Source organism: Rhipicephalus microplus, unplaced genomic scaffold, assembly GCF_043290135.1.
Source record: "Rhipicephalus microplus isolate Deutch F79 unplaced genomic scaffold, USDA_Rmic scaffold_45, whole genome shotgun sequence".
Lineage (NCBI taxonomy): Eukaryota > Metazoa > Arthropoda > Arachnida > Ixodida > Ixodidae > Rhipicephalus > Rhipicephalus microplus.
In genome coordinates, this window is record NW_027464618.1 from 2,320,906 (window position 1) to 2,345,670 (window position 24,765).

The window sequence follows — 24,765 nt, forward strand, 5'->3', positions numbered from 1 at the left end:
ATGATGTCAGCTGCTTTGTTGCGTTTCAGTCGGAGAGGAGGGCAACGAAATACTTGTGCGCTGTCAAAGAAGTTCCCTATCGGGGTGGAACTTCACTGTTTCTCAAAAGTGTGGCACATCTAGATGAATTTATTAAAACAGAGATTGATTCCGCTGCCTTACAATTTGTAGTCACATATTCTTATTGCGATATGAATCCTCTGGACAACCTAGGCACAATTACTTTTGCTATTACCAATATTTGTCGTATAAAGTGCAAATCGATAATACTGCCCCACGCATCATTTGTTTCCTGGCACATGAGTGCCGCTGACAAGTGTCACTCAAGCAGCAATTACACCTGGCAACCTGGCAACAGAGAAATTCGTAAAACCCCCGAGCGAGAGAGGGGGTTTTGTATCGATTTTTATTTTTAATTTGTAGCTGTGATGAATTTGCCTTTAGCGACAAGCATAATCATGTTTTGCTACCATAAGTCAAATCGACACGCTGAATTATTTTCCCCCGCTTCTGGCATTAAAAAAAAGCAAAAAAAAGGCATCACCAAAAACAAGAGGGGGGGGGAGGGGCTCCCAAACACAAGCGTAAACATCGGCGTTGCAGTCTCATAATGGCTTAGACTGGCCGAACACACGAGGATAGGGTTTCCCACCAAGGTGAGAGTCTCAAAGGGGGAGCGGGAATTCTTTCGAAATTTCGCATCATCAAAACAACTAGCAAGAAAATCGATTTCAGTCAAAAGAACTCGCGTATGTCTTCACACGTGAACGGACGGGAAGCCGCAGCTGGCTGCCCCAAAAGCGCGGGCCAAAACTTTGGCTTCGCTCGCAACTAGATTCTTTGGACAGGAACGCCAAAACGCTTCTAGCATTTTTTACGTCTTCACCACCTTTAATCTACCGCTGCGACAGCCATGTGCCCTCGGAGCTCGTAGATCGCTATCGCATCGCCACGAACACAGTTTTGAGCATGATGGTTGCGGAAACGATAGTTTTGTTTTCAATCCATGTGCGTTTAAAACTAAGTCGTTTTATGCTATCTATGATCGCAACTGCCACGGTTTCGTCCACATAGTTTGCAGAAAGCAGCGTTTCTTCGACTGGTCGAGCGTTGGATGCGCGCACACTTTCGAAGTTCTGTCAATAACGTCGTCGCAATACATGAACGTGTCGAACGGCTGCAGTTTCGTCCACAGTGGTGGTGGCAACGACAACCACACACACTGTAGAAGACAGTGCGTGCGCTGGTCGCACACGTACTGCCAAAGCTTCGAGCACGGTGCTCTAGATCGGCCTTCGTTTGATGGTTTTACTACTTAAGTTCATATCACACGCCGCGATTAAGAAAAGTGTTCGGAACATTTGAATTTTGGCCCAATGGACACATGAATTTGGCTGGGGAATTTCGCAAATTCGTATTTGCCGCAGTTTCGCATCACTGAGACTCTACTGTACATTTAGATGAATGCCTCTCGAATTCGTTTATAATTAAATGCGGCGGGCTTGAAAAAAGCCTGAAACGGACTAACCTGCACTTTTGTCAATGCGGCCAGATCTCGCACACAACTTTTTATTTCTGGGAGATTTTATGGCAACCGTAGTATTGGAAGAAACAGTCAAAATACGGCAGTCTCCCTGACAATGCGGGAGACTTGGCAGGTGTGTGATCATGATAACACCAATACATATTGTTCTCTCCTAGTGGCAAAATATAGCACAATGCCGTTTTTGTAGCTACGGCATTGCGCTGTAGCCATACGCAAAAGGCCACACTGTTTTACTAGTTTTATTTTTTTTATCGAAAATGAAATATTTTTTGTAAAATTTTAGGCTGGATTTGTAAAATCCTAAGTGCGGTCAAAATTCGTACATTTTAAGGGAAAATCGAAAGAGTTGGCAGGTATGAGCAATGAAACCAGCTTGCCGTCTGTCACACAAAAAGAGCACAAAGATAGCAGTCAGCAGGTGGGGTTTGTGTGGGTACAGCAGAAAATGCATCGTTCTCTGAGTGGGCGTGGTTACCCTTGGTTCAATGCGTTGCATCTTTAAAAGAAATAAGCAAATGGCTCATACCTTAGTTTATGTAGTGTTTTCGTGGTAAAGTATTCATTGAAGCCACAGATGGCATAAAACTCACAGGCATCGACAGGCGGCTGCAAAAGGGGCACTTGTTTCTCCCAACAAGCTGCATTAACAATCCCCCCTCCCACAGACACCATGCAACAAGGGTTTGCACCCCCCAAGACAGGATGGTGCCGACAACAATGCCAACATCTGTGCCACTTACTAGCTAAAAGAGTGAGACGCTGACCTTACTTTATATATCATTCCATTTGGTTACTAACCTATTCACTACTTCACCCTAAATATAAAACTGTGGCTGTGAGAATACAACAAATGCATACATACTCACGTAGGCTACTCAGTAGAGGACAACTGGGCAGTCAATGACATGACTGACGGCCACGAAAGCCGATACACTGCTGTGACTTCCAACCTTTCCGAGGCACACTGCATTTTTTCTTTTCGTTTATGTTATTTTTTTGTATTTTTCAGCATGCTGGTGCTAAAAACACTTTCTGTACTGCCACAATTTCTGGGATGTATATATATGTTCTCTTGCATTCATGAAACAACAAATGAAAATATAAAACTCAATGCACTTCAGACGGGTTGAAATCACAACAGCTCATCAGCTTTCACAACCATCATTCGCATCATCGGCTGTCCGGCAGTCCTCTACTGAGCAGTTCAAGTGACAGGCGTTTTTTGTATGGCATGTGCTTATGGCATCACTGTAAGATTTAAGGCCAAGTTGCAAAACAGTGACGACTCAAAGCAAGCGTTTAGCACTTTCTGAACAAGCAGAAGAAAATATTAGCTATAAGTGAAACTTTCGGAGAATGAAAGGTTTAGAGAATTCTTTGTTTATGAGCCTTGTGACCAAAAAAGCTCTTGCTGTCTTGAAAACTGCTTCAGCCTTTTTCAGAACGATCATTATAAAATGTACATATGTGTCTGTCAAAAATTGATTCCAGAAATAAATGCAGCACAGAAGAGCTAAGGTTATTCATTTACTGAAGAGAAATTTTTCTGAGAAAAGTGGCGGAGAAGGTGAAACATTTTCGTACGTCCTATGCCAGGCGCGAGAAGGCAGAGATCGTGGGTGGTGCCGTTTTCAGGACACTTTCTGCTTGGACCCACTCTTCCTTTAATGCCCGTCTTGTGTCCTGAGTATATTAGAGCTTAGCGTAACTGTAGCATGCAAAAAAGTGACTACAGCACACATTTAAACAACATGCTTTCGACAATCGCTTTCGCCAGGAACACTACCACAATGAGTACAAATACCTATATGTACCAATTTGCACTTTAAAGCAACTCTTCGCCTTTTTTCTGCCAATCTATAGTTTCATGAACACAAGAGAACATACTTAAGACTTAAAATTGTGAGCATAGCAACTATGCTTATGTGCCTTCAATTTAGTGGTTGCACGTGAGTGTCAATTTGGGCACTTTGGTGGCTCTGCAAATGAAATCTCAAAGAAAATTATACAATATGTTTTGAGATATTAAGCTAGAATATGCACTCAGCTTTAATTCTAGAAAATATAAAGAAAATCAAAGGCGGGGCTTTTCAATTGAATTTCAAAGTATTCCAATTTCAGTAATGTGCTTCACTAATGCATTTTGGTTTATGTTTGACATAATTCTCAGCAATCGAATTCAGCCCAACTGTCGACCTATTTAGGAATTTTTGGAAATTCCAGATATTTTAAGTGTGGAGCGAAAGGAGTCTGAATTAAAGTACTATTAAGCAGTAATTGTGATATTTGTTTCTGTGAAAAATTATAGCCACAACAAAATTGCAAAACAACACTTTGTAAATGCATGTTACTCCAGTACGTAAAAAAAAATCTTGAGACTTGAGACCTTAAAAGTGACAAAATATGGTGGTTGTGCACTTTTCGCATTACCGTGGAGCACACTTGAGCTCCACCTTAAAAAGTAGAAAGCAATAGAGTAATCGGGCACCGTGCACATTGCCTGCTCAATCACTAGTCTGGCTTTCTTTCTCAGCGCATGCCTCAGCCGTGCTGTAAGAAAAGAAAAATCTGAACGTAACATTGGCCATTTCAAGCTATCCTAGAATGCTTACTGGAAGTACATTTGCACAGTACCCGCTGCACTATAATTTTTTGTTCTTTTTTATGTGTGAATCAGCGAAGAGCCCACTATGACCAGTCAAAGGTCCAGTCAAAGGTACCATTAAAGTGGTGCATCCCATAGGGCCTACAATGCCCCAAAGAGCAATAATGAATATAACCAAGTAGAAAACATAATCAAGTGGAAACCTGTGATAATGAAATCTCGAGGGAAAAAAACTCTCACTGCAACGAAATATTTTCAGAGCACCGGCCAATGCCTGTGGGAGTCCATGCGTTTGATAATTTGGAACATATTTTGGTAATGGAACTTTGACATCTTACTCATAAAATATTGCTACAAATTTGATATGACAGCATTCTGTGAAAGCCTGGGAGTGCAACAAAGCCATAATTTTATCTTTAGCTTCATTGGTAGCAGAGTTATGACCTTAACAAGTATACTTATGAAAAAAATTGAAATTGTTACTTAGATTTGTTGCTAATTGAATCACTGTTCTAAATAAAAATACCACATTTCTTTTGTTTTGTTGTACCAATTAATGTATAAGTTTTCAAATGCTGCAAGAATTATCAAAATCCATGGATTGATTTGTGGGGTTTAACGTAAAAAAACCACCATATGATTATGAGACGCCTTAGTGGAGGGCTCCGGTAATTTCGTCCACCTGGGGTTCTTTAACACGCACCCAAATCCGAGCACACGGGCCTACAACATTTCTGCCTCCATCGCAAATGCAGCTGCCACAGCCGGAATTTGGTCCCGCGACCTGCGGGTCAGCAGCCGAGCACCTTAGCCACTAGACCGCCGTGGCGGGGCGAATTATCAAAATCCAACTGCTACATCAAAAGATACTGTAGGCAATGGCTTAGGGTGTAATGAAAAATGTTTAAAAAAAAACAAGAAAAGAAGTTTAAGAACGTGCTGAGCATTTATTTTTACCAAGAAAAGGTGCGAATCGGTGTATTAATCATGTTAGAAACCACCAGAAATGAAGCCATGGTCGTTTTCCTCAGTGCGCTTCCTTTTCATGGTGTGTCTAAAGTTGTCAGCATGCTCATGTTTTTTCTCCGATGCCACTAACCGGTGACTGTCCTTTTCCAAGCATCTTTCAGCTGCCACAATACTCTGCTGCAGGTGCAGAATGGCGGCATCTGCTCTTCCTTTGCCAGCGTTGAATCTTGCGATGACTTCGGCCACAGCAGCTTCAGCAGTGAAAAGTGACGAATACCGTATTTACTCGATTCTACCGTGCCCTCAATTGTAACGCGCACCCGATTTCCACGATGGAAAAAAAAGAAGTAAGACATCAATTGCAACGCGCACCCATTTTTCTCGCTGGCCCGCATGATCCCATCACTCGAAAAAACAACTCCTTTCGGGAGTGTCTTCCATTTAAATATGAGGTACGGGGGAAGCTTGTGCCCATCTGACGTGTAACAGAGCATTGCCGTCACTGTAGTTTTACCGTGGACCGATGTCAGCACGCGAACTTGCTTCGCCCCCTTCTTCTCGACGGTTGTGGTGCTAGGCATGTAGAAGTAAAGAGGCGTCTGATCGGCATTCCCGATTTGCCCAAGCAGGTAGCCGTTGTTGAGCCGCAAGTTTAGGACGAACCTCTGAAAACTGTGAAGCTTTTCATCGTACTCCTCCGCAAAACTTTTCGCATATGCCTGTTCACCTTCGGAGGGAAAAGCCTTTTCTCTTCATAAAGTTGGTTTGCCAACACCTGCTCGCTTTAAACTGGCTCCGCGTTAGACCTTTTTCTAAGGCTAATTGCATAGCCCACACTTGGAGCAGTTCTGTCGTCACGGGCCGCTGTGCCGCTCGCTGCTCAAGCACATACTCGCCGAGCAGTTCTTCAATTTGCGGAAACTGACCCTGCTGTGGTCCACTGAAACCTTTGCGTGAAGCTTTGCTGTCGACAATCTTCTGCTTTTGTTTCCGCCAGTCCCGCACGAACGTTTCGGGAACTCCAAACGACCACGATGCGGCCCGATTTCCGTCCATTTCTGCACACGCGATGACTTTTCTTTTAAAAGCGGCGTCGTGGTGCACTCAAGTTTTTGGAGTCGGCCCTTCCACGCCGTCGATGCTAATGCACTACAATATGACGAACTCCTCAGCACACGTACGAAGTGCGGCACATGGGAAACACATAGGCAGAAAGGGTCGACTGGCGATGCCGACACACGTAGGGGGTGGCCATTTCGGAAATGCCGATGGCAATAGAATGACCGTATTCATTTTTTTTTTCGTACTAGATTCTAAAAAGGAAAAAAGGTGCGCGTTAGATTCGAGTAATTACGGTACTTGTTCTTGGACACAAGTGACCAGATGATGGTGTGCGGGCTCTCGTTTGGGTTTTGGGTTTTGCCTCGCTGACAACGCTCCAGCAATTCTTTGTCAAAGAGACGCGTGTAAACAGGCCGCAAGACATCAACAACATACTCCGGCAGGTTGTAGCGATGTTTTGGAGGAGTCTCCTGTTTGGCTACAGCCCTGTTGTACTTGCACCTTGACTCTTCATCAGTTGGACAATGAGAGTGCTGAAGACTTGCATCAGTAGATGCAACGTGATAAAAAGTTGCCCAGACAACACTATGCATGGCCTGAATTTTACCCTGGTTACTTTGCAAAGCCCATCCATAGTATGAAGCGAGCTTTGTGACCAGCTAACCAGTCAGTTTGCCCTTGCCGCCAAGGTTTGGCTTTCCTTCGGCTCTTGTTTTTTTACAGGTTTTGGAGAGCTGTGCCCATGCGCTTTGTGGGAATTGAGGCTAGCCTGCTGCCTTTGCGCGGGCTTTGCCGCCTTTGCCGCCTTTTCTGCCGTTCTCATGTCCCAACATGTCTCCCCTCCTCCAATGTCTGCCGCGCTGGGGGAGCGGAGTGACGTTTAACCCCCTCATCCGGTAGCGGATGTTGACTGTGGCGCCGCGCGCGGAGTCTCCCGAGAGGTTATTGCGCGCTGCGTCGGGAGCGGGCAGATACTCTCTGGGACAGCAGACGTTGAGCCACGCAATCTTTTCCGTGCGTCGACTCCCGTCGCTCGGGGCTTGTCGAACTTCGCTGACAGCGCCTCGCACCCGAGGCGAACGCTCACTTTTTGTTGCCCCTCTGCGTACGCTCGGTCGAAGGGTGGTACGGCGTTCTAGTGCGTGGCCAGGCTACGCCGACCCGTCTCCCTCCTAAGCCAACGCGAGCGCCTTTGCCCTCGCTCGAGCAACCGGGCCTTGGTCCTGGTGTCTCCGTGAATCACCTTTACTAGGGAGATGTGCTCGTGGCACCCTGTGTAGTACTTTTATGCCCGTGGCGTGGATAAGCCCATTTGCTTTCCCACCGCGCGTTTGCAACAGACTGTACTGCGTTTGGTGTTGCCACAGACAATAAAGTGTTGCGACCTTGAGCCGCACTCCTTCGGGATGCGTGTACAATACAGCTTATGCACATGGTTGACACAGTCCTCTTTTTTTATTGGCACGAAACCATATACCTGTGCCTCCTGCAGACTGTCGAAGGCCCGGTTGTCTCCATCACACAGCATAGTTGTGTAGCAGAGCCCATGTCTCTCCCGTGAGAGGCCAAACAAAATTTGTGCGGCTTCCACTTCCATTTGTCCTGGTTTAATGGTATTCTTTTGGCTACGGTGGCCAGCTAGCCACTTGGCATACCTTGCGTTGTCCTCTATCGGCCCAAGCTGGCACCCCAAGCAGAACTTGTATAGAACGACGAACTCTAGCACATAACCGTGAATAATTCAATCACGGTCCCTACACAAATATGGGATGGGTGACCCCTGGTTAACCATGTCCCATCAAAAGAAACGGCGATATTTCCAGGATTTCCGTAGCTTCAATTCGAATGCATTGTTTTTACAATGCTCGCGCAGTTGTCTACAATGCACGCGGCAGCAGCCTTCTGCGCTGCAGGGTTCATCTTTAGTTTTATGCAGTCCTAGCACGTCTTGGTATGCAGGCCTCTTCGTGAAATATTCAGGGCGGAAAAGATATCATTGAGAGCAGTTTGTCCGTTCCCTGTGCTGATTGCCATGTGAACAGCGAGCACATTAATTTCGAAGGGGCCGTGCGTGGCGTCCCCCCCTGCTCTCGGCGAGCTCCACACGGTCTTCGGTTTGCCGCACTCGTCACACGCGAGAACAAATTTTGTGGCAATGCCATATTCGCGGTCTTCCTTGGAGATTCTTCCAGGCGGGCCACACACACCGCGCTTCATACACTGAAGAAGGTCGTTTATCATCTCTAAGCTAACGGCAAATGGCGTACCAGACATTGCGGCTTCATCAGTTCCCCCCCCCCACCCCCAAAAAGACCGCTTGCGATGTGTGGCTAACTTCGATGACAGGTCTTGCAAGACATCACTCACACGACGCTCGATGACCACTTTTTCAGCGTCTGACACCACAAGAGTGTCGACACGCACAGCTCTTGCGTGATCTTGGGGCGCGGCTATCGCGTCCACGATCTAGGGCGCCACGGCTGTGATAACGTTGGCATTGCCTGCTTCTTGCGTGTTCTCGGTGGCAGAAGGTCTCGCTGGTGATAAGGCGCGAGCTCTCCGACGCCGTTTTCGACTTTTTCCAAACGCATAAGCTGTCGGGAACTTCCGACGACCGCCTGCCATCGCACGGATGGCAGGCGGTCGTCGTTTCTATGTTGGCCCATTTTAATGGGCCGACATGGAAATTCCTGCTTGTTATGCTGACTCATAATCGTGGATTACTTAGCCAAATCCACATTGGATTCGTTTGTTGGCTTTGCATACGCATTGCTATCGCTCATGTGCGGAGCAGTAGCAGTCGCTGTATGCGCTTTGTGCAATGTGAACTGTGTGCAGCGACCGTACAGTCTGATTTGTCTGCCCGCAAAGATGACACCTCCAAAGGAGCATGATGACGATGTGGCAATGAGCAATTTTTACAACGCGAGTCAAGAGCAATGGAACTGCTGCGGGGAAAGGCTCGGCAAAGTAAGCTTATTGACTTTTGGCAATGAAGTGTGTCTTCAGTCAATTCCCTGTCTTTTCTGACGCATTCTTGTGCCACCAAAATTCCACAAGAGCGAAATTTTTGACTTTCCCTGCTAACTTGGTTATTGCAGGTTTGAACTGTCAGATACACCTGAACATCTCATTCACTTTCATTACAATGAAGCTCGATTTCCTAAAGAAAACAAGGATAAATGCACATGCCCTCATACCGTGACTACAGATGAACAGACAGTCTTAATTATAAGGAGCTAGCACTATGAAAAAGGTGGTACACATTACTAGTGTAATGGACAATGCTGTAACTAATGCTTGCTATATACCTTCGATCCCGAACAACAAGCTGGTATAAACGAGAGTGCTAAAAATGGACTTACCTGTATGAGACTTGATGTGGTCAAATAGTGATTCTTGATGACTTGTAACAAATGGGCAAGCATAACAGCGAAGCACCAGCAGTTCTTTTGTTGAGAGAGGCTCCGTGGTCGTGTGGTTGCCCTGAACAGAACTGACCGACTTGGAATCTCGGTTCGACATTCTGTTTTCAGAGCGGTCGCATGACTGACTTGTTATGGCTTGCGACAAAGATGCCACTGAAAGACATAGATGATAACACCCAATAACAGAAACCACTTCACTAAGTGCCCACATAAAGGCAGGAAAATGCAAACAATGTGAAACGAACAAGCTGCAGCATGATGTATTGCATGTGTTCAGTTGAAAAACGTACTGTGCTCAAAAACGAACATGCTGCAACATGACGTACTACAGGTGTTCAGCCGAAAAAAGCATTGTGCTCGAATCGGCTAGTAAGAATGAAAACAAATAACACTCCTTTCATGCCTGAGTGGGTCAGTGAAGAGTACATTCATGTCTGTTCTTGGTGTCATTATTTACGCTTGCAGTGAGCCAAACACTGCTATGCTCCTGCGTATGTCATACAAACGAGTTGAGGGCCATATGCCAACTTAGATAGAACATATCTGACAAAAATAAATCTATGTAAGGGTAACGCACACCTTTTCCTCAGCCCACACATCTTCAATACACAAGCATATGAACAACCGTGCTCGAGAGAGCACCACAAAATGTCATTACCCACATATGCACTCAATTTTATTATTTTTATTTGGAACATTACCCGCAGCGCCATCATAGGCATTATTGCCGGGGGCACAGGGCCTCATAGAATGAATCTGCAGTCTTGCGGCTAACTAAATCAGCTGGTAGTATACTCCTTTCGACAATGGCTTGTGGAAAAAAAGGAATGCTTAAACAGATGGCCGTACTTTAAATTTGTGGTCATGACGAGAGGAATGATAATGCGCTAGGTTTTGAATATTTTGAAGGAATAATGCCCACTTTCTTGTTATAGATTGAATAAAATAGTTTCAATCTTAGATTACATCTTCGATATTGTAAGTATTGCCAATTAAGTTCTCTTTTCATACATTGGGAGCTTTCAGTTCAGTCATATTTTCCCAGAACAAATTTTGCTGCTATCGACTGAATGCGCTCTAGTGCATGAATGTGTACTTTGTGAAACGGATCCCACACAGGAAAGGAGTATTCCAGTACTGGTCTGACATAGGCGTAATATGCGGCCTGTTTAACCTCCTTGGTTACATGTTTAAAGGGACACTAAAGTGAAATAACAATTCACGTCGGATTGAAAGCTCAATTTATGACAACATATAAAATGACAATATTATCAACAACAGCGCCCTACTTACCGAGAAATTAAGGGGAGATGCTACTCGAAAAACGATTTTCTTACATAAGAGTCTGAATTTAGCACAAATCGGCATGCTAATAGTTTTTTTTTTCTCCTCTTTTCAAATATGTCATTTATTTTCATGTAGATTGCTAGGTTTTCTTTCCGCAGGTCAGATACTGCAAAATTAGGGCCATTGTTATGCAACAATTCTGACCTATAAAAATTTGAGATAAAGCATGCAGATATAGCTGACTATGATCCTTTGGAACTGTAGAGTTCAAAAAACTATATAAATTTTGTGTCTAAAAAGGTGAAATACAATAATAAAATAGAAAAATTTACTATGACTCTAGTTGCCAAGGGCTTTCAATGTTATGTAATTTTTGAAAATAATAATCAAGCAGCACTGACAATCTGAATAGATACTTGCACTATATGGGCCTTCGTCATGCTATGTGCGAAATTTCATAGAGGTATGACAATTCTAAGTATACGAACTAGCGTGTATAAGAAGCACAGATCACACAAAACTGCAAAAGGAGAAAAACGCATTTGAAAGTTTGAAACTTTTTTTTTTATCACAAAGTTGTTAGAAATGCATAATCTTTGGCCATAATGTTCAACAGAACTTTGAAAAGCACTGCAAGTTACTAGAACTGTCCTGCAGCATAGGTTGTGCCCACACGGTCCTTGCGAGCACCCTCTTCTAGCCGTGCCCTTTTCACTCCACGACGACAGTGGGCCCTTGCTTCTGCTGTCAGACGCTCGGACATTCTCTTCATGCGCCTCGCATCACGGGAATCACTGAAAGTAACTAGATCTCTAGATGGCAGTATGTTGAGCTCTTCCAGGATGTGCTCGAAAGTAGCATGACCCTTGATGAACCACAGGATTGCCATAGCTGCGGCAGTCTCGACAACCGTTCAGGAGACAAACTTAGTCTTGGGGCAAAGTAGCCAAATTTTGCTGTTCAGGGATTCCGGTGCGTTTTGGGTTTTCCCTTTGATGCATCGAGCAAGGAACTTCTCATCCGTTAGCCGCTTATAAATGGGCAAAACAGCCAATCCCTGTGCTTTTGTCAGGAGAGGTGTGTGGCGTTGTACAGGTTCACCAAGTGCTTCAGCGCGTTGATGTTTGCACCACGGCTCTGTTCCTGCAGGCCAAAACTTGTGGCTGCCAGCATTGTCAGTAGAGCATGAGTGGAAGTACGAAGCCCATACTGCAGTGTACATATCCCGTACACTCCCCCTGTTGCTTGTTATGGCAATCTGATAGCATGTTTGGAGCTTCTGAATGGCTGGCTCTTTCATTTTCTGCCCTCGTGGTAATGGCACATGCAGCTTCCGTAGCGCGGTGCCAAGTCTCTTGGCCACAAGATTAGTGCAGTCTTCTTTTTCTATATTGACAGCACCATAGACTTTTGACTCTGCAACTGCACTATATGCTTTCCTGTCACCGTCACTCAAGAATGTCATGAAATGCAGTGGGGTGTCATAAGTCAATGTTCTCTGCCAAATGCGCATTGCAGCCTCCGTTTCCATGGCATGGGAGGAACAGTCTGCATTTTTTTCACAGACTGGGCCATGGAATGCCTGCCACACTTCCTCGTCTGGGCCCATATCCTTGTGCCTACTGCATGTCAGGCAGTAATTTGATATGACCTCGAAGTCTAAGCAGAGGCCAGTATCTAAGGAGATAACTGCGCCAATCCCGTTGTGGCTTTTGTGGCCCCTCTTCTCCCAAGTGCCGTCGAACATAACAGCCACATCAGTTTCGCCTGCTACTTTTTTCGTCAACTCTCTGGATCGGCGCAAGTTTTCACTCACAGCTGCCATGGCAGCGGTGTGCACCTTCTTTGCTATTGAAAAAAATCCACGGTGGTGCATTGGCTTTGGGAGTCCAATAATGGAGCAAAATCTCGACAATTGCTCATGCCCAATGCCGACAGCACGTGCAGCCACCACCGCCTTCACATTTACAGCGAAACTATCTCGGGAGCTCCCACTGTCGTACCGTTGGCTCACTCGGCTGCTGCCGTCCGCCATAACACGCAGTGGCGTATAGAAGCACGAAAGAACAGTCGCTGAGCATTCGCTGTTTTCGCAATGAAGTTCGAGGAGCGACGAAAGTCCCTTGCGCTTTTTTGCCGGCTCCCGAACGGCAAGTTTTTGAATACCACAAGCAGGGCATGCCGCACCTGCCCCAAGTGCCGTCAGCAAGAGGGTGTCGCACAAAACTGTTGTTGCACAAACCTCATCGCGCCGTCTTTCGTTTTTTTCGAAGAAGCCGCGCTTCTTTTCCGAAGCACTGACGAAAAAAAGCGCAGCATCAATCCCTTCATCGCAGCCACTGTCGCTCGCGCACTCGTTGATGCCGCCGTCAGGCCTAGCACACGTAGGCGCATTCTCGTTCGTCGCCGTCATTCGGGGCGCTTTACGCCGCCTTCCCTTGAACTTGTGCTTCGTTCGAAACTTCTGCAGTCTCACGTTGCACTTTTTTGGGCTTGTCATCGCGGAAATATGCGTAGACGTGCAGAAAAGCAGACGGACCAAATGCCGATGGCCGCCACCAACACAGCTGACAATGACACGGTAGCCAATGGCGATGCAGCTTAGGGTGCCGCGCGTTTCAAACCGCTCAAACCACGCAATAAAAAGGCCTATTTTTTTTTTTTTTTTTTTTTTTTGCCCCTGTACGAAACTGGCGATCGTCGGAGCTGTAAGAAGAAGGCCAGACGCAACTTTCCCAACCGATCGCGATGGCGGGCGGCACTGAGACGGGGAGCAGCGCGCAGTCAAATATGGCCAATATCGGCGCAAATTCACGAAATTTTCAGCCACCACGATGCCTTCATACACATTTTTTTGCATTTTGAAGTTCGAATTTAGTTTTGAAATTTTCACAGATGAAAGAAGAAGGTTTGAAGATTACAATGCAATAAAAATCAGAAATACGAGAAATTTCGCTAAAAACGCGATTTTTCGACTCGCATCTCCCCTTAAGGTAAATGCACGAGAACACAAGCGCGGCAGTAAAGCATATTCAAAACGATCCTGCAGACATCAGACGAACCGCCTACAATTATTTACCAGTAATCGATCTAACTGCACTAAATAAAGAACCTTCCTTGCATCAAGAGATGCAATAAAATGCAGCTTGTTCGTTTCTGTTTTAGTTCTGAAAGAAAGAACTGCCGGACGTTACTATGGGTAATTGAGCGAGTGGTTCGAAAATTCGATTTTCGTGTGGTTACAAGGAATAGGTGGTGCTATCTAGCGGGGCGCAGTCGAAACAAAAGCGTCTGCAATCTCGAAGCCAATGGCAAGAAATTGATGAATGGCTGTTGTTGCTGCTGTGGTTCCCACTGCTTTCGGTCTGCTGCTACTAGCGCAGTAAAGCTGCGCAACGGTGTGCACGGCAACAGTGACGTGAGTCGGTCCGGTCGGTCCGCTTCTTGAGACGGGTAACTTAAAGTGCGCTAACCCGATGCGGATCTTTAAAACGTGACTTTATATCAAGATAGGTCCTTCCTTGGCACAGAAGTAACACTAAGAAGTTTCTGAACTGCCATTTCAACAATCAACGTTGACTTAATAGTTGACTTTAGTGTCCCTTTAAGATTTCTTTGTAAAAAGCATAGGGCTTTTCCAGCTCTTCTAATAACACTGACAATGTGTTCAGACCATCCCCTATCCTCCGAAAACGAGACACCCAAGTACTTGTATTCGTGTTCTTTCCTAATAACTTCATTGTTTAAGATGTACTGATTTGTAAACCTATTCACCTTTTGATGAAACTGACGTGAACGCATTTACTAGTATTTATTACAGAGTCATTATTTTTACACCATACCTCCACGTGATTAAGGTCATCCTGAAGCTGGGTGGAATCCGTTCGGTCGATCAGTACAGTATACAACACACAGTTATTTATTAAGCTAAACTACCTTTAATTTAGGGAGAAATTCAAATAAGTCAAATGAAATTTTATTAAGAAAACAAGATAAAAAAAAGCAACTAACCACACTGTCCATGTTTCATCGACCTATCTGAGAGAAGCACTTTCGTGTTGCAATCTTATAAAAATGTGCTTCGAAATGATCTCCAACTCTGTTTTGCTATTTCGCTTCGAAGTATCAGCAAAGTTGACGCTCGCAACTTTGCTAATAGGTGCTTTGTTACTCCGTTGAATGAAACCAGTTTCCTCTGATGATAGTTTATTGATGGTGTGTGACACAGCTCCCTCACTTGTATGCATCATTCAAGATTCTGCAGTAATGATCCTTTCAATTCTGTCATGCGCATCTGCTAAGACAATTGTTTTCTCTAAATACGGTGCACATTTGCACTGCAAGGCATGCGAACTAAAAATTACCAGGGCAGGTAATCCACTGACAATTATTTCAATGATCTTGTAGTGTTTGCCAGCCAGCAACACTAACCATGCATCATTCAAGACTGCCATTTCAAACTTGTAACACCACTCTTCTCTGTAGTGCAGCAAATGACATTGAGAGTACTTTTAATTCACTAATTAGTTACTTGATGCCAATGAAATGTGGTAACAAAAAAAGCTGCTCACTCCGCTCATGCTTCTTAAGGTGTAGTGCCATGCCCGCTTTTCCTGCAGCGCTGAAGGGACATAAATGACACTGGAGTCTGGCAGTTTTCTTGCTGCGTTTGCAGCCACTCGTAGCTGGCGATGCCTGGCTGTGTTTCGTGGTCCTTCCATCCGTCTCATCGCCTGGACAAAAAATGCATCACAAGCGATTCATGAGACTAAATTCAGGCTATCTGGTGACAAGCTGCACTTGAAGGACAATACAAAAACAGGCAGAAACAACTGCTCGTCAACAATTGTGGGCTTACTTTTCCACCACAAACTACAGTACACTCTCAGAAAGCGAAAACTTGTCAAACAGAACTGCTGCTCAAACAGAACAAGTGTTTTGACGAGATTGGTTCTGCTCTCGCATTACGCACCCTTGTTCATCTTTTGGTAAACGGAACATAATTACTGGTCCCTTCTGGCTCTGTTTAACGACAGTATGGGGAACCTGCATTGAGCTGGTGGCGCCGCCGCGCAGGAGGGAATGAAACAAAGTGGCATGAAACGTGCAGCAACCGCTCCACGAGCCGAGCCGTGTCATGCTAGTGGAGAGCTTTGCAATGTCACGCATGAATTGCTGCGTCACCAACTCCGCTGATAATTACGAGAAATTCCCTCCTGGAATAAAGTAATTCTGTTTTTCTGGCCGTCAATGCCAGCCAGGTAAGTGGAAACGGTGGATTCGCAGCGTTCGCCGTGTGAAGTAAGCGATCCTGTGCATGGTAATAGAGTACACTTTGTTGCTAGTTCACTTTTTAATTCCGCCCCACGCAAGTGAACCAGTGCTTTTGCAGCGCAGACGGAATAGAGTGGCAGTGGGCAAGGTGATCTTGGGTCTGCAATGCACATTTTGAAGGTGGAAAGTCATAGACGGAGCCAGCTTCTCCCTCGTACGCTCCTGCTATTTTGCCGCCAACGTACAGCGAAACTTTGGTGATCGTGGAGGACAAGAGGTCGCACTTGGATGTACATGTATAATTTTTACGCGGACCATAGTTAAGACAGTTTAAAGGAACACTGAAACACTTAAAAAAAACGATACTATGGTAACATGATATGTAATTTCGTGCGGCAAACATGAAAATCATGTCGAAAATTTGCATATTCCAACGCAAATAACTCCATTTGGCCAAAAACAAGCAACAGGCACCGCGGCCGCCATCGCGAGTCTCGCCGGTGCTGTGATTGATTGAAGTTCTATGATGTCACTATTGTTATGACCGTCGTCAGTAGGCGCCATGCTGTCGCTGAGCAGTGTAGCCTGGCAGCGCTCCCACGCCTGGAACCCCAATTCTCTCGGAACCAGCATCCAGAGCTGACGGGGGAGCGGTGCTCTTTTAATCCTCAAACAAGTAGCCGACTGGCCGGCTGCCTATGCCCGCCAGGCATTGTCCCTGCTAGCCGAAGGATGAGACGTCGTGTCGCCACGACGCCGTAAGCCGTTCCAGAGAGGACAACAAAGACAGCATCTTCCTTGGAAGAAACCGCGGCCGCCACCACAAATTGCCCTGCTGATTGAGCGGACAGATCGGCGGACCGTTTGATCTTGGGACCCCTCGACCAGCGGCACACACACGACGAGGAAGAGCCCCTCTGGCGCCACCTTGCAGTGCAGTGATCACGACTCAATATTGGATGTTCACGTGGGCCGTGCATGCTCGTACCCCCCGCCTGTTGTGTGTGTGTGTGATTGGTGTTCCACTCAAGAAGGAGGAGCCCGACAGGGCTTATGACGGCGCCGCAGAGTGCGGGACGTCGCTCTGAACCATGTAATGGTTCAACCACCACGTTCGTGGTTTGTGAACTCCTAACCTCATGCTGTAAATATTTGTAAATAGTGCCATAAACCTGTTTGTTTTTCGTATTCCCATCTTGTCAGTATTCGTTTCCTCCACGCGAAGCTACACCACGCTACCACAAGAGACCGGGTAGACCCTGGTCCGCAACAACTGATGATCAGCGCTGCGATTCGGAGCGACTACGGATGAACAGCGCCGAGAGGTGCAACAACTGGTTGCCAGCGGTGGGATACGACTCAGCATCGGGATCCACAACACTATCAGGAAAGTGAGAACAGCTTACTGTGCTTGCTGGCAGTCAATGCCGTGTTTATCTGATGAAATCGGGTAGTTGTTGAAAGTATCGCGAATTGCAAAAGTCGGACCGAGTTCGCTGTACGTCCGTACATGTTCAAGCCAGTCGCCACTTTAAAAGGTCAACGACTGAAGCGGCACAGAAAAGTGAGTCCCAACAAGCCACCTTCATCCGTGTCATAACGTATCGAATCTGCGGCACCATTTGTCTCCCTTTGTTCGAGGCTCTAAAAAAGCCTGCGCTCTTTACTTTCTTGACGTCGGCACGCTTTATAACACAAATAGCTATCGCGCGCACGCACGTCTGCAAAAACAGGGGCGCAGCAGGACAGACGAGAATTCGTCGCACGTCAGTTATAACTCGGTGGTCACTCGTGGCGCTGACGGCATACTGGCACACTGCATCGGCGTGCCACCTGTAGGTGCCGCATGTTCCCCATACTGTATGTCCGTTTCAGAAACTCAACGAAATTCTCAACATATTGCGGTCAAACCTCGTTATGGTGAACCTAAGATTAACAGGGTTTTTTTTTTAAATTAATTACTTTTTTAGAAAACCCCCTTCAAATGACCATTGGTGTAATGTAAAAATATTTCACGACTATCAATTTCAGAATACAGAATATTTCAAAATAACGTATCGAATCTTATTTTTCTGATATCTCCACAACACTACAATATAACGAATAGCAATTTTAAGAAGTCACTCGCGGCTGTAAAAGTAATGCCCAGCAGAGTACGCACCCCTATCATCAGAACGGCTGCATATTTTTCTAATGCCCACTCTATTCAAATGTGCAATAGCCTATCGCCATCGTCATCGGCTAGTATTTCTCTTCTGCATCAGGCATCAAACCGTTGCCTTTGCTTTGGCCGAGTAGCTTTACCTACGCGCTTGTTACACAGCTGCTTTCTAGTCTTTTTGGATGGTGATTGAACGTTGAAGATGAGCTCCCCGAGCAGCGTGAAAGGAATGCTACAGCGGTGAAAAATGCGACGCGAGTGCCTAGTGCGATCAAGTCTCCAATGATTACCTGCGCATGAACTCTACACACAGTGCGATGACGGAGCATGCGCATGTGCTTAGCTGACGGCCGACATGATCCATAACATTTGTCATGAAAACGGCAAACAGTGCGAAAATGACATTGGAATAACCCGCGCAAACGAACGTGAACAATCGATATTTAACGACTACGCTTCGAGAGTGCAAAAAGGATGCGCACGTTTAAGAGTTCGTTTTTCAGCAGTCGAACTGCCCACATCAAGATAGATCGCGCTGTTCCTCAAATAAACGCGCACTTATTTCGTAACATTTCGAGCTTGTTTTTTTCTCGCTTACTAGAGCATAACACAGCACAGGTAGGCTACTCATGTGCTTGCGTTTACGATTCTTGCGCAAACTTTCAGTACTTTCACTACGACTTTTCAAAATAAGGAATAATTTTTAGCGGTCCCTTGAGATTCGTTGTATCAAAATTTCACTGTATTTTTGTAGTTCGAACGAAATCAGCACAAGGACTGCACACCGGATATAGGCAACGAGATAAGGTGTTTACTAAGAGCGAATTCACTTGATTTTAGTGAAATATTTACTCTCGCAGAAATAGAACTAAACCACAAAAGTAGATTTGAAGACTACATTCAATGATAATGTAAGTGGCAAAAAAAGATGTCACTTATTAACCAGGACAATCATGCTACTTTTTCAGCAAGTCTATCGAAGCCGTGCTGACAGACGAGTCGCTGCATGTGAGAACATAAAATTTTAATTTTTTTCAAGACTAGGTTATTCCGCTATGGCAAAATAAACTTGTTACTATTAGACAATGTCCTTGATTGATATGTGGGGTTTAACGTCCCAAAACCACTATATGATTATGAGAGACGCGGTAGTGGAGGGCTCCGGTAATTTCGACCACCTGAGGTTCTTTAACGTGCACCCAAATCTGAGCACACGGGCCTACAACATTTCCGCCTCCATCGGAAATGCAGCCGCCGCAGCCAGGATTCGACCCCGCGCCCTGCGGGTCAGCAGCAGAGTACCTTAGCCACTAGACCACCGCTGTGGGGCTATTAGACAATATCCTCTGAAAGCTTTCTGGACCAAACGTGGCTATGTAGTGCCTCCAGAATCTGAGGCATTACAAGCTCTCTACACCTAACTTGCTTATGCACTGCCTCTGAAATCGGTGGGACCGACCACGAAGGCACTGTAAAGCGACGATGTCATGTGATGATGTCATGATGACAACACAAATTTTCGTGATCTGCAACATCACGACGGCGCTATGTGGTGTCACCATCACGTGGTGGCTTTTGTATCACTCGCGTTACCATCGCTGATGCGGGACACCAATGCTCAATTTTCGCATTTGATGTTAAAATATTAAATATCGTTAAATCATGATAAATAGTAGTAATAATAGGTCGGAGGGGCAAAAATAATCGTGGAAAAGAGCACTCTTTCTCCACTTCCTGGCCCCTTTCACCGATATTTCCCTACTGTTTATCAAGCTGTACTGTCATTGTTGAACTAAACACAAACAACGAAGCGTGTTGCCCAAGCGTTAAGAACTGTATACCACTCCGTCCTGTTGCCACCATTTACAGGTGCACACACGTATTAAGCAGCACTGAGCAATCGAAAGCGCGAATATGGCTCACGAGCGGCAAACCACATGTAGCTCTTCCAGTACTCCACAACCCCAGCCCGTACAAGCCAAGCCACAGAATTGCACTCTTCAACAAATGAAAGCCATATGCATCTTGCAAAATGGCACTTGCACAGATTTCCTTGCCTTTTACTGAAAGTGAAACACTTTCAAGAATTATAGCATTCATGAAACTTGATTTTTAATTTCAGTTTACTCAAGCAGCCTTGATACTTAATCATCACATATCACATATGCACTCATAATAATCGCATATCACATATGCACTCATCATAATCACATATGCACTCGATTTTATTATTTTTATTTGGAACATTACCCGCAGCGCCATCATAGGCATTATTGCGGGGGGGGGGGGGGGGGGCACAATGCCTCGTAGAGTGAATCTGCAGTCTTGCGGCCAACTAAATCAGCTGGTAGCATATTCCATTCAACAATGACTTGTGGAAAAAAAATAATGCTTAAACAGATCTGTCCTAGGGTTGTATGGCCGTACTTTAAATTTGTGGTCATGACAAGAGGAATGATAATGCCCTAGCTTTGAATATTCTGAAGGAATAATGCCCGTTTTCTTATTATAGATTAAATAAAATAGTTTCAATCTTAGATTACGTCTTCGATCTTGTAAGTATTGCCAATTAAGTTCTCTTTTCATATATAGGGAGCGTTCAGTTTGGTCATATTTTCCCAGAAATTAAGGTAAATGCACGAGAACACAAGCGCGGCAGTAGGGCTTATTCAAAACGATCCTACAGACAACAGAAGAACCGCCTACAATTATTCACCAGTAATCGATCTAACTGCACTAAATAAAGAACCTTCCTTGCATCAAGAGATGCAATAAAATGCAGCTTGTTCGTTTCTGTTTTAGTTCTGAAAGAAAGAACCGCCGGACGTTACTATGGCTAATTGAGCGAGTAGTTCGCAAATTCGATTTTCGCGTGGTTACACGGAACAGGTGGTGCTATCTAGCGGGGCGCAGTCGAAACAAAAGCGTCTGCAATCTCGAAGCCAATGGCAAGAAATTGATGAATGGCTGTTGTTGCTGCTGTGGTTCCCACTGCTTTCGGTCTACTGCTACTAGCGCAGTAAAGCTGGGCAACGGTGTGCAGGGCAACAGTGACGTGAGTCGGTCCGCTTCTTGAGACGGGTAATTTAAAGTGCGCTAACCCGATGCGGATCTTTAAAACGTGACTTTATATCAAGATAGGCCCTTCCTTGGCACAGAAGTAACACTAAGAAGTTTCTGAACTGCCATTTCAACAATCAACGTTGACTTAATAGTTGACTTTAGTGTCCCTTTAAGATTTCTTTGTAAAAAGCCTAGGGCTTTTCCAGCTCTGCTGATAACATTGACAATGTGTTTAGACCATCCCCTGTCCTCAGAAAACGAGACACCCAAGAACTTGTATTCGTATTCTTTCCTAATAACTTCATTGTTTAAGATGTACTGATTTGTAAACCTATTCACCTTTTGATGAAACTGACGTGAACGCATTTACTAGTATTTATTACCGAGTCATTATTTTTACACCATACCCCCACGTGATTAAGGTCATCCTGAAGCTGGGTGGAATCCGTTTGGTCGATCAGTACAGTATACAACACACAGTTATTTATTAAGCTAAACTACCTTTAATTTAGGGAGAAATTCAAATAAGTCAAATGAAATTTTATTAAGAAAACAAGATTAAAAAAAGCAACTAACCACACTGTCCATGTTTTATCGACCTATCTGAGAGAAGCACTTTCGTGTTGCTATCTCATAAAAATGTGCTTTGAAATCCTCTCCAACTCTGTTTTGCAATTTCGCTTCGAAGTATCAGCAAAGTTGGCGCTCGCAACTTTGCTAATGGGTGCTTTGTTACTCCGTTGAATGAAACCAGTTTCCTCTGATGATAGTTTATTGATGGTGTGTTGACACAGCTCCCTCACTTGTATGCATCATTCAAGATTCTGCAGTAATGATCCTTTCAATTCTGTCATGCGCATCTGCTAAGACAATTGTTTTCTCTAAATACGGTGCACATTTGCACTGCAAGGCATGCGAACTAAAGATTAGAGGGCAGGTAATCCACTGACAATTATTTCAATGATCTTGTAGTGGTTGCCAGCCAGCAACACTAACCATGCATCATTCAAGACTGCCATTTCAAACTTGTAACACCACTCTTCTCTGTAGTGCAGCATATGACATTGAGAGTATTTTTAATTAACTAATTAGCTACTTGATACCAATGAAATGTGGTGACAAAAAAAGCTGCTCACTCCGCTTATGCTTGTTGAGGTGTAGCACCATGCCCGCTTTTCGTGCAGCGGTGAAGGGACATAAATGACACTGGAGTCTGGCAGCTTTCTTGCTGTGCTTGCAGCCACTCGTAGCTGGCGATGCCTGGCTGTGTTTCATGGTCCGTCTATCCGTCTCATCGGCTGGACAAAAAATGCATCACAAGCAATTCGCGAGACTAGATTCAGGCTATCTGGTTACAAGCTGCACTTGAAGGACAATACAAAAACAGGCAAAAACAACTGCTCGTCAACAATTGTGGGCTTACTTTTCCACCACAAACTACAGGACACTCTCAGAAAGCGAAAACTTGTCAAACAGAACTGCTGCTCAAACAGAACAAGTGTTTTGACGAGATTGGTTCTGCTCTCGCATTACGCACCCTTGTTCATCTTTTGGTAAACGGAACATAATTACTGGTCCCTTCTGGCTCTGTTTAACGATAGTATGGGGAACCTGCTTTGAGCTGGTGGCGCCGCCGCGCGGAAGGGAATGAAACAAAGTGGCATGAAACGTGCAGCAACCGCTCCACGAGCCGAGCCGTGTCATGCTAGTTGAGAGCTTTGCAATGTCACACATGAATTGCTGCGTCACTAACTCCGCTAATAATTACGAGAAATGCCCTCCTGGAAGAAAGTAATTCTGTTTTTCAGGCCGTCAATGCCTGCCAGGTAAGTGGAAACGGTGGATTCACAGCGTTCGCCGTGTGAAGTAAGCGATCCTGTGCATGGTAATAGAGTACACTTTGTTGCTAGTTCACTTTTTAATTCCGCCCCCCGCAAGTGAACCAGTGCTTTTGCAGCGCAGACGGAATAGAGTGGCAGTGGGCAAGGTCATTTTGGGTCTGCAATGCACATTTTGTAGGTGGAAAGTCATAGACGGAGCCAGCTTCTCCCTCGTACGCTCCTGCTATTTTGCCGCAACGTACAGCGAAACTTTGGTGATCGTGGAGGACAAGAGGTCGCACTTGGATGTACATGTATTATTTTTACGCAGACCATAGTTAAGACAGTTTAAGGGGACACTGAAACACTTTAAAAAAAACGAGATTATGGTAACACGATACGTTTTTTCGGGCGGCGAACATGAAAATCATGTTGAAAATTTGCATAATCCAACGCAAATAACTTCATTATGCCGAAAAGAAGCAACAGGCACCGCGGCCGCCATCGCGAGTCTTGCCGGTGCTGTGATTGGTTGAAGCTTTATGATGTCACTATCAGGAAGCTGAGAACAGCGGACTGTGCTCGCTGGCAGTCAATACCGTGTTTATCTGATGAAATCGGGTAGTTGCTGTAAGTATCGCGAATTGCAAAAGTCAAACCGAGTTCACTGTACATCCGTACATGTTCAAGCCAGTCGCCACTTTAAAAGGTCAACGACTGAAGCGGCACAGAAAAGCGAGTCCCAACAAGCAACCTTCACCCGTGTCATAACGTATCGAATCTGCGGCACAATTTGTCTCCCTTCTTCAAGGCTCTAAAGAACCCTGCGCTCTTTACTTTCTTGAAGCCGGCATGCTTTATAACACAAATAGCTATCGCGCGCACGCACATCTGCAAAAACAGGGGCGCAGCAGGACAGACGAAAATTTGTCGCTCGTCAGTTATAACCCGGTGGCCACTTGTGGCGCTGACGGCATGCTGGCACACTGCATCGGCGTACCACCTGTAGGTGCCGCATGTTCCCCATACTGTATGTCCGTTTCAGAAACTCAACGAAATTTTCAACATATTGTGGTCAAACCTCGTTATGGTGAACCTCAGATTAACGGTTTTTTTTTTTCAAATGAATTACTTTTTTAGAAAACCCCCTTCAAATGTCCATTGGTGTAATGTAAAAATATTTCACGACTATGAATTTCAGAATACAGAATATTTCAAAATAACGTATCAAACCTTATTTCCCTGATATCTCCACAACACTACAATATAACGAATAGCAATTTTAAGAAGTCACTCGCGGCTGTAAAAGTAATTCCCAGCACAGTATGCGTCCCTATCATCATAACGGCTGCATATTTTTCTAATGCCCACCCTATTCAAATGTGCAATAGCCTATCGCCATCGTCATCGGCTAGTATTTCTCTTCTGCATCAGGCATCAAACCGTTGCCTTTGCTTTGGCCGAGCAGCTTTACCTACGCGCTTGTTACACAGCTGCTTTCTAGTCTTTTTGGATGGTGGTCGAACGTTGAAGATGAGCTCCCCAAGCAG

The 24,765-nt window shown here is 45.1% G+C and overlaps 1 protein-coding gene across 3 annotated transcripts in view; it reads right to left on the reverse strand.

Annotated features, from left to right (window-relative positions):
- LOC119163180 (uncharacterized) overlaps positions 1-24,765 on the reverse strand; it is an 89,707-nt gene that overhangs the window by 11,486 nt on the left and 53,456 nt on the right. For 2 of the 3 annotated variants that reach the window (XM_075884708.1, XM_075884707.1), the window contains 3 exons: positions 22,532-22,693; positions 15,469-15,630; positions 9,548-9,763 (listed from right to left, as the gene is read on the reverse strand). In XM_075884708.1, the coding sequence (XP_075740823.1) occupies positions 9,548-9,763; positions 15,469-15,630; positions 22,532-22,693 (540 nt within the window). The remainder of the gene's footprint in view (positions 1-9,547; positions 9,764-15,468; positions 15,631-22,531; positions 22,694-24,765) is intronic. The other variant, XM_075884709.1, reaches the window with a different exon arrangement.